This window comes from Vicia villosa, linkage group LG2 (assembly GCF_029867415.1).
Source record: "Vicia villosa cultivar HV-30 ecotype Madison, WI linkage group LG2, Vvil1.0, whole genome shotgun sequence".
NCBI classification, from domain to species: domain Eukaryota; kingdom Viridiplantae; phylum Streptophyta; class Magnoliopsida; order Fabales; family Fabaceae; genus Vicia; species Vicia villosa.
This window is the reverse complement of record NC_081181.1, coordinates 156824473-156835011: the sequence shown is the minus strand read 5'-3', so window position 1 is coordinate 156835011 and position 10539 is coordinate 156824473. Positions and strand designations below refer to the sequence as shown.

General features: G+C 36.6%; 1 protein-coding gene across 1 annotated transcript; it reads right to left on the bottom strand.

Annotated features, from left to right (window-relative positions):
- Positions 1-4420: 4420 nt before the first annotated feature.
- LOC131652652 (histone deacetylase 19-like) lies at positions 4421-7763 on the bottom strand. Its single transcript, XM_058922583.1, has 8 exons — positions 7609-7763; positions 6980-7517; positions 6408-6848; positions 5651-5881; positions 5342-5406; positions 5208-5265; positions 4886-4957; positions 4421-4801 (listed from the first exon to the last, which is right to left on the bottom strand). The coding sequence occupies exons 2-8, from the start codon at positions 7505-7507 to the stop codon at positions 4703-4705; spliced, it is 1494 nt and encodes a 497-aa protein (XP_058778566.1). The 5' UTR covers positions 7508-7517; positions 7609-7763; the 3' UTR covers positions 4421-4702.
- Positions 7764-10539: the final 2776 nt, after the last annotated feature.

The following is a 10539-nucleotide window of genomic DNA, read 5'->3' as shown; positions in this document are numbered from 1 at the left end:
ACCGAAATTAAAAACTTCAAATGAAGTGTAGCCCTAAACTCCCTAATAACAAATCCCATGGAAGGGAGAAAACTTCCCTTTATAACGACTCTCCTAAAATCAAAAGTTAGAATCCTTCATTACCTCCTAACAAGAATCTTGCTCCCAAAGAACTCAAACAACAACCATGTCATCAAAAGTGAAATTCCTCCTCTTTAGCTTTTAGCACAAAACATACCAACAAATTGGGTAGAAGAAATGTTTTATCACATGACCTTTCCAAAAGAAGAATCATCAACAGACTTACGATATAGAGCAATGATCACCACAATCCTAAGAGTCTTCAAAGTTGGCCTTACAGGGGAAAAGCCAATTTTATCCAACAACATGATAAACTACACCAACCTCAGACATATGATCAAGTGTTCTAAACTCAAAGATGACTAAGTAGATGAAGGAGAAGAAACTGAGGAAAGTGAAAACATAAACTTAAAGAAAGTTTGGGAAATTTTCCAAAACATACCCAAAGATGTAAAAGAGATTAAACCAAAAATTGAAAAATGACTCGTATAGCAAGAGATTTATTTTCTATGTGTTTGTTTTTGTAATATTTCCCTTTGTAATTCAAATTCAGTAATTTCTTTCTTGTATCTTAAAAATTCAATAATATAAGTGTGATGTTTTTCCTTTCCTAAAATGCTTAAACTGTTCTTGTTTTGCATATCTTTAAAAATATCAAACTACCCATGCTTGCATATTTACTTTCTCGCAAATGGCCTTTTTACCCACCTTTTTTATTTTGACAAAGGGGGAGAAGTACACTCTCAAGGGGAGGGTATATTTTCTATCTAACTCGGGGGGAGTGTCATAACTCCAAAATATATATTATTTTGTTTTCTTTTATCAACTTCCCTGAGAGATGCATTGTCAGCATCAAAAGGCGGGAGAATGTAGAACCTTATTTTGCAGGTAATATATCTTTAACCAACACATTGTCTTTTGATAATGACAACTGTAAAGACAAATGTAAAAGCATATATAAATGTCAATCATAAAAGTCAACCATAAAAATAATTGATGTAAGTCAAGCATAGAACTTAAATGGTTAAGGGTACAAACTCAAGGTATATGGTTGTGATGAATTTAAGATGGCAAATAAAGTTCTCTATCTAAATCCTCAAGAGATCTCAAGTAGTGCCATCACAGAAGATAACATCTAGCAAAGGGCTTGTAGTAGGAGTTAATCTTCTAAGTTAGTAAGTGAGTGACCTTCTGTAAAATCAAATGGTTTTTCGTAAATGTATATGGCTATAAGCGCGCACACACACACAGAAACTTTTAATCAAATACCTTAACCAAGAGAAAACATTTTCAAAAATTTATTTAAGTTGCGCCTAATAACTTAGGAGCAGTGGATATAGATAAAGGAAAATATTTTATCAATATAATCGATTAGGCCTTTATGCTAATTGATTATATCAATTAAAACTTAAGCCCTAAGTTATTTAGATAGCGCCTCAATGACGTGCAATGGCTAGAAATATCTTATTTCATTTTTGAATGACCAACAACAGTTTTTTAATGATCTAATCGATTAGGCCACAGAGCTAATCCATTAGACAACAGTCAAAATGATTAAATGAGAATTATGTTTTTGGACATTCCTCTTGCCTATAAATGGATGTCTCATTTCTCATTTCAAATCATCTAAAAATGTGTTTTGACACTTCTCTCTCTCTCTCTCTCTCTCTCTCTCTCTCTCTCTCTCTCTCTCTCTCTCACACACACACACACACACACACACACACACACACACAAAGGAAATGTTGTTTATATCCCTTGGTTGAGTACAGTTTATTTAGGGATAAAATATGTGGTTCAAAGCTAAACCCGATAAAAGCTTTGGTTGGGGATTGTGTGACCAATTCCTATATAGTTTAAAGATTATCTAGCTTTGATAATATTCCCTTGGTTCTTGGTTAGCCAATAAAACCAAGATTGGTCGAAGACTATTTGATATTAAAAATCTTCCTAGGTTTCATATCAGTCCGGTTAAAATTTTGGAGGTTATTTGGTTATCCTGTTAAACCAAAATTGAGCTCAGATATTTGGAACTTGAAAACTAACCGCCACAAGATATTTGTTTGTGAAAAGGATATTAACCACTTCAATCCACAGTTGGGAAGGGAGAATAGTCACTTCACTCTCATCAATTTTTTGGAGAAAAGACGCAAATGCCCATATCCATCGTCTTTTAAAATTAGTTGAAGATCAACCACCGTTTCCTTGTATAAGGGGGTTCGTGAGCCTTTCCTACTAAAAGCTCTCAAGTATTATTGGAAACTTGCAAGACCATGTTTTGGGAAGAGATGTGGGACCTTTAGTTTTGACCAAACCTCTATAGTTCTCGGTGTCCTCCTTCTTCCCTTATCTTTTATTTTATGCTATTTATTTCCCGCTGCTTAATATTTGAAAATAATTTTAAAACTCTGATTTAAGTTAATTTGCCAAAAAAAATCAAAACCACAAAATTCCCCTCCCTCCTCTTGTGTGTGAAGTCTCAAGTCCAACCATTTTCAGATCAAACAATCGATGCAGATGGTGACTTCATAGAAGAAGTAATGATGATGGCTGAATCAAAACCAATTTATTTGGATCAAGTCATGAATGACACATGTTGGTTAACAACCATGCAAGAAGAACTCAAAACGATCAAGAAGAACAAGACACGTGTGCTTTTCGAAAAGTCTATTAAGAAGCTAAGTGATTTGAAGTGGATCAATAAGTTAAAACTAAGGTCAAGTGGAGAAATTGCCAAGTATAAGACAATACTGGTGGCAAGAGGTTTTCTACAAAAGTCTGGCATCGACTTCAATGAAGTTTGTGCATATGTTGTGAGGTTAGAAACCACCAAGGTTGTTGTATTAACTACAACTTACAAAGGATGGAAGATACGTCAACTAGATGTAAAGTGAGAATCTCATAATGGACCTTTGAAAGAAGAGGTTTATGTCACACAACAATCAGGATTCAAAATCAAAGGGCAGGAGTTGAAGGTGTACAGGTTAAGGAAGGCTCTTTATGATTTGAAGCAAGCCCCAAGGGCTTGGAACAAGAGAATATATAGCTTTTGATCAAGGCAGGTTTCACAAAGTGTGTCTCAGAACATGTAGTGTATGTCAATGATGCAGATAAGGCTAGTTGAATCATTCTATGTTTGTATGTGGATGACTTGTTGATTACAGGTGCAGATGAAGCAGGAAAAAAAGGTCAAAACAAAACTGATGCAAGAATTTGAAATGTTTGGCATGGGAACTTGTCATGCAAGCATCAAAATCACATGTCTTTATAAATTACGATACATAAAAGGTAATATCGATCATGGTGTTTTGATGCCAAGGAAGAAGAAAATCAGCAGAGATGTAGAGGTACATGACAATATTGATTCAGATTTCAGAAGCGATCAAGACGAGAAAAAGAGTATTGTATGTTTCATATTCATGATTGGAGGTGATCCAATCTCTTGGAGCTTAAGAAAGCAAAGCATTTGTAGCTTTGTCATCTTATGAAACTGAGTACGTTGCTACATCGTATGCAGCATGTCAAGCAGTATGGATAGAGATGCTGCTAGAAGAGCTCAAATCATGGAACCTATAAAAATGAAGTTGTTTGTCGATAACTAGTCAGCTATCGACCTAGCAAATCATCTTGTGTGTCATGGTTGAAGTAAACACATAGAGAGAAGGTAACATTTTCTCAGTGATCAAGTAAATAAAGAAAAGTTTGAGCTTGAGCATTGTAAGACATTATGGCAACTAGCTGATATACTCACCAAACCTCGGAAGAAAGTCAGATTTAATGAGTTGAAGAGAAGCATTGAGATGAAAAGTTCTAAAGACGGGAATTAAGGGGTGTGTTAGAAGCTAGTAATTTATTGTTTCAGTAAGAAATTCTATGTTCGACAAGGTTGTGTTCGACCTAGTCGAAATAGGCTATGTAGCAATAAGGTGTATTTGACTCTATCGAATACAACATATGTGTCAAAGTGTGTCAATAAGTATTTGACCGAGTCAAATACTGCATTTTATGCTTTATATATTTTGGTTGCCTATATACTATGAAATAAATATATACAACAACTATATAATAAGATTTTCCCTCTTCTCAATAATACTTTTTCTCTGCTCTCTTTTTCTTCTTCATTCAATAATGACAACATTTCAAAGTATTGTTGAAAGAGACATATTTGAAGGCTTTGAAACTCTCCACGTGATCAATGAGGTATGTTTTATCTTGACAAATTTTCTAAAAATTCATTTCATTGTGAAGAGCAACAGAAGCATTTAGTAGACTGCAATTGTTTTGTTTAAAAGAAAAAAAAATCTCCACACTTTTACATTCTTCACTTTTACAGGATAATACATTCTTCATCCTAAAGATATCCAACAAAGAGCTCCTCACTTTTACAGGATAATTTAATAATGTCTTACAGCTAACAAAGCTCAAGAAAAGGAAGAAAACCAAGCATCACCATTAGAGATGATATCTCAGTTTAATCTTACAGTTATAATGACATCAAAAGCTATACCAAGTTTGACCAATATCAGTTTCCAGATGAAGCAAAATTTTGAAACCCAATAACATCAATGAATGCCGCCATACAGCTTGTAAGAGGGAACTATAATTTATAATTTACACGCCGACAGACACTAGTTCTCATGCTTCATCTTGGCTTGTAATCGGAATGCTCGGCTAATTTATCTTGCTCTTCTTTTATGAACGGTTCATCCACTGCCATTGAATCTACGCGAGACCCTGTCACCTGAAATGAAAACATGTAGTTTTAACAACACCGGACTGGTCCTATAGATACAAATTTTTGTTTAATTAAGGACAAAACATCAACCTTGGAGCATGCAATATCCTTGAAAGCCGTAACGGTGTCTCTTCTACTGTCTAGATGATTATGATAGCTTTCCTGAAAACAAAACAAGTTCTAACTTTGTTAGCCAAAAAATGATTAATTTATAGAAAGTAGCCTTTGATCAAAAATCCACTAGTATTCGGAAGAATCTTTCATGGCTGAAAATTCTAAACTTTGGCAACAAAGTCATCAGGAAAAGCATTAAAATGAAATATTCCTCTCATTATATTCACTATATTGTACTCGTTACGTATTAGATTTGATGCTATCATATCATGACAAGATGATTCAGGTTGGGACATACCGCGTCTTTATGCTCAGCTTCAGCATATTCACTTTTCACCCTTCCTGGAAGAGAATTGCTGCAAAGAGAAAACTGTTAAGAACCTTGATTGACAGACTACTAAGATGGGACTCCAGAAACACAAGAGAATGTACCTATCGACATCCATGTCAAAATCAGGATCCCATCTTTCATCTCTATCTTCGTCGTCTTCATCTCTCTAAAGTAAACATTAAAAATTGTAACAAGTTCTCCATTATTAACACAATCCTATTCTTTCAATTCAATAATTGTAAATGCCAAAAATCAAACCTAATTGTAGATGAACAAGAGTTTTCACTTTTAGAAATACAATGTATAATTCTCAAGACACATTTCAGTGTGAGACCTAATATGCATGGAATCTACCCAAGGGCAATGGAGTATTAAAAGTGTAAAAATAATAATATATATACAAAATCAACCTCTTGAAGTTCGGTATTTGGTGGTCGCTCCTGGAATGGTACACTTGGTGCGTGTTGAAGCCGAGATAAATTCTCAAGAAGTTTTGATCTTATATCATCCAATAAAGGTCGAGAGTTTTTGTTTTCCATGTTACTGGGAGCAACGTGAAGAGCATAGTCAGGACCAAAATATTCATAATACTCATGTTGGGGCATCTTATCATCTAGTTCAATCCCAAGAGCAACGCCTGTCTGATCAACATTCAATAGAGTTAATATAAAACGGTTGCCTGCATAAAAAAATAGAATATTGCATTTTGCACGCATATCAAATATAAAGCAAACCAACACTCAACAGTGCGGCAAATTGGTTCTAATCTATTAGATTTTAAAAGGACTGCTAAAAGTTTGAAAACACATGAAGGCATTAGTCCATTTGTAACTCTTTGCTATGTTAGTTAGATGTTTTTGTCAATAAGGAATTCTCCTATTATATCATTCCAAATTATTGTCGTGATTTTGTGTTTACTATGATTCCTATTACTTGCTGAATAAATGCAAGCTATGTTGTCAATAGTGTGTGATAGTGCCGCTATAGCGGCTTAGCGTGGCGGAGCAGCCCCTCACTGTCGCTTCACTTATCTGCTACCCGCCTTACAGAGACACGGCAATAATGGTCAAATAGCACCTTGATGACCACTATTAAGGATCATAAACAAACTAGGAAAAGTGAAATTTATCAACAATAAAGTAGGAGAAGTGCAGGACTGCAAAATACCTCATAACACCAACATCGTGCGACATTTCTTATCGTATATCCCCCTCCACCAAGCAACAGAAGAGGAACATTAAAGGATCTCATATATTTGACACACTCCGCATGGCCTTTGATTGAAAGATTGAAACAACCTAACCTGTCTCCGGATAAAGAGTCAGCACCACATTGCAATACCACGGCACCTGGTTTAAAAATCTCCATCACCTTTCCCATTATCGGCTTAAACAATGAATGGTAGGTCTCATCATCAATTCCATCATCTAACGGAACATTGAGCGAATAATATTTCCCAGTACCATATCCAATATCACGAACATCTCCTGTTCCCGGAAAGTAATCCCCAAACTTATGAAACGAAACAGTCATAACCCTATCCGTAGCATAAAAGGCCTCCTCGACACCATCACCATGGTGGATATCAATGTCCACATATAAAACACGCTGCCCAATCACAAAGGAAAATCAATCAAGACAATATTTCAAGCCTTAGAATTTACGCAAATGTTAGTAAAGGAAAGAATAAAATATCAATAAATGAACACAAGATAACGATAATGAACACGATAACGAACCTCGTGTATCTTAAGAAGTTCCAAAATAGCGAGCACAATATCATTCACATAGCAAAACCCCGAAGCCTCGCATTTTTTGGCATGATGCAATCCACCAGCCCAATTAATAGCAATATCAGAAACACCTTGGTTCAATCTAAGAGCACCACCAACAGAACCACCAGCATACGTCTGACAAAAAGAGTACAGACCATCAAAGACAGGACAGTCTTCACCAACATTAAACCTCTTCAACTGTCTGAGCTGATCCTGCTGTGTCTCTGGGGTGATACCCCTCAAAAAAGCGACATAATCATCGGCGTGAAACTTGCAGAGATCCCGGTCTTTCGCGGCGGTGGGTTTAATGACTTGCATATGTTGAAGCAAGCCATAATGGGCTAAAAGAGCATGTGTCATTCTAATACGATGTGGTTTCATAGGATGACCCTGTCCGTAGTAATAGTTACCAACTTCTGGGTCGTAGAAATATGAAATCTTTCTCTTGACACCATCTGGACCTGATGGAAGGGAGTTACCTCCACTTTCCATTGTATCTAACCTAATAATGATAATATTAAACAATAATAGTCTTAGAAGATGCAACTGATAAAGAGAGAAAAAACAGTAGTCGAATGAAATCGAAAGGTAACCTGAGATGTGAAGGGAAAGGTGTGTAATGTATGTGAAGTAAGTCTCTTGTCTTGCTCCTGTTTTTTTTTCTTCTTCGATCTCTCTAGATGCGTCTTGTCTTGTGTTTGTGTTTCAATGTTTGTGTTGTGTTTTTGTTGAGGGTTTGAAATGTTGCTTCTTAGTAATTTATTTCTGGCTGTCGTCAACTTGGAAAATCTTCAATTTTTTTAGAAAATCATTTTATTGGGCTCTTAAATTGGGCCTATCCCTAATGCTAACCAAAACTTTAGGGGCTGCTTTGGGGTTGCTTTATACACCTTAAAAAGGTTTCTCAACCCCAGTGAAAAAATCAAAATTATTTTTAGAATTTAGATAGGTATCTTCAGACGCATCTCATTCACATTTGTTTTTTAAGTCAGGCTCTAATACGAAGATGAATCTCCGTATGCTATTTTAATCAAATATGCGCTAGAGTTTCTTCTCCTTCCTCACTTCTAAAATACTCTCAAAATTCCAGACTTTTAAAACTCTCAAAACCTCACAACTTTCAAACTCTCTCGACTCACAAACTATCGAACTCATTCAACATACTTCCAAGTTTCTACCATTAATATTCAATCGATCAAAGATCTCAACATCAAACTCACATTTAGTAAGTTTATGATTTCTCTATACTATTTTATCTCTATATACATTTGTAAAAATTGAGCATTAGGTTATGTAATATGGAGTTTAAATATGTTATTTAAATGAGCAATGTGTTTGGTAGGTAGTATTAACAATCAATGCATTTTTTATGTTCGATTGGACTGTATTTTTGCCATTTTTTTCATCAATGAGTTGTAGAAAATTACGAAAATGCATCTCCATATTTGTTCAACGATTTGATTTCCAAAATCTTAAGTTGCATTTTCGAATTTTTCTATTTGTATTGTTTGGCTTCATTTCAATGAGTTTTGTTTGTATAATGTGTGTGTGGTTTAATTATAAGTATTATGGATGATAACCAAGCTAGATTTAGGCACGACAGAGTTGCGCATCATGTCTCGGTTCAGAGGGAAAGTGCTTAATCATTGTAGGCATATGTGTGCTCTAGTTCAGTTGATGCATAGTCGTTAACTTCTAGAGCTTATGCATATCCTCCTTCGTCTTCCCGTACGAGGAAGGTGTCACCTAGTAATGCTCCAAAAGCCCTAGCAATACATGTTGATACACCTGAGGTACCCAAGCCATCCAAGGCGGCGCTTTAGACACCCGAGGTGTTTGGAGAAGGAACGTTCGACTTACCGTTGTTGCCTCTATATCTAGGCCATGTTGTCAGACATGTGAGGGAATGGTAGGTAAAATTCAATTGTATTCATTATATGAAATTATTTGAAACACATTTTTTTTATAATATTTCAAGTTTCTGAAGATGATTTATTTTCCTGCAGGACTATGATACTTTAAAATGCATCAACAATGGTTGGAAGATTGTTGGTGTGTCGCAATTTACTAAGTAGTAGTTTCAGTATGTTATGCAACTATCTGGGCTCCGAGACTTGTGTTGGACCAGTTATGTTACGATTAATCATGGTATGTTGTTTTCGTTTGCATAAAGATGGCACTCGGTGACCACGTATTTTTATCTTCCACATGGTAAGATGTCCTTCACACTAGACGATGTCTCATGCCTGATGCATCTTCCAATCATGGAAAGAATGTTATACCACGCTAGGATTGACAAAGATGATGTAGTGGAGATAATGGTGGATTATTTGGGAGGTGACACAATGGATTCCTTACAAGAGTTAGAAGCCACTCGAGGGTGTTATGCTAGGTTTCGATTCCTGGAGAGGTTGTATGCACATAAGGTGCATGCAACAAAGCAGGTCGCTGATGATGATGAGCATGTTATGCACCATAGAGCATACGCATTGAGAGCATTGTTCTTGTAGAACAATATTGATAACCACCCCGATGCGGGTTGGGAGAGGATGCAGAGAAGTAATGTGTTTCTCATTTTTAGATTGCTTGCCTCTCTATGGGAGAGGATGGCTCTACTTATGTTGTCTTCCCATTATGGTATAATTCCCGTCCTTTATGACCATGAATGTCATGTTTCATTGGTGATCGTTGGCATTCAATGTCGTTCAATGGGGTCATAATTGATTTGATTAAGGGTGGTGCTCACAGGTGGCGACCTGGGGTGCGGTCTGGTAGTCACCCTATGGGCGACCTCTAAGGGGAACCTTTGAGTGCCCTGACTAGACGCCCTTGGGGAGGTTCCCCTTCAAGCAAGGCCCGCAGCGGGTCCATGTTTATTCCATTCCAGATATTTTCACCCTATGCTTGAGTTCAAGTCGTCCCTAGTCTTCTAGAAGTACATGGCCCCCAAGCGCGGGGCGTAGAAGGGCAGAAAGGGCGTAGAAGGTTGTATGCACATACGGAAGTACACACATACTTGTTGTACTTGGTTGGCACGTCCATTTTTTTGGACAGATTGTCGTTTATGTAGATGTGGTTTACCTGAGATACTTCGCTGACTTGGAGAAAATCCATGAGTACAAATGGGGTCGCTTTTTGGTCTACCTATACTCCAAGTTAATTAAAGGTTGTATTTGGAATACCAGATAGATGAAAGGCACTTGCACACTTTCATAACACTTGACCATTAATAGTGATTCATATGTACCATTTTTAGGCTTGGATCCTTCAACACTTTCCACGCATATTCGGCTAGTCATATGTTATGACCTGCACTAAAAATATGCCACATGCTCATGCATTCGCACCGCTCAGAAGGAATCAAGCGAAAAAGCCATCCATAGTGTATATAGACCGCTTAGCAGTAGAGGATATATACTTTCAGACGTACATCGATCACCATTAGACGCATCCCTTGGACGACATAACCTCCTGCTCTAAATGGTTGACTTATGAGTCACGTTTGATGTGTCTACATCTTCCTG

Coding starts and splice junctions, on each gene's coding strand:
- LOC131652652 (XM_058922583.1), bottom strand. CDS start 7,507: ATGGAAAGTGGAGGTAACTCCCTTCCATCAGGTCCAGATGGTGTCAAG. Junction 5,407..5,650: donor CAAATACCGAACTTCAAGAG/GTTGATTTTGTA, acceptor TGTTTACTTTAG/AGAGATGAAGACGACGAAGA. Junction 5,266..5,341: donor TTTGACATGGATGTCGATAG/GTACATTCTCTT, acceptor TTCTCTTTGCAG/CAATTCTCTTCCAGGAAGGG.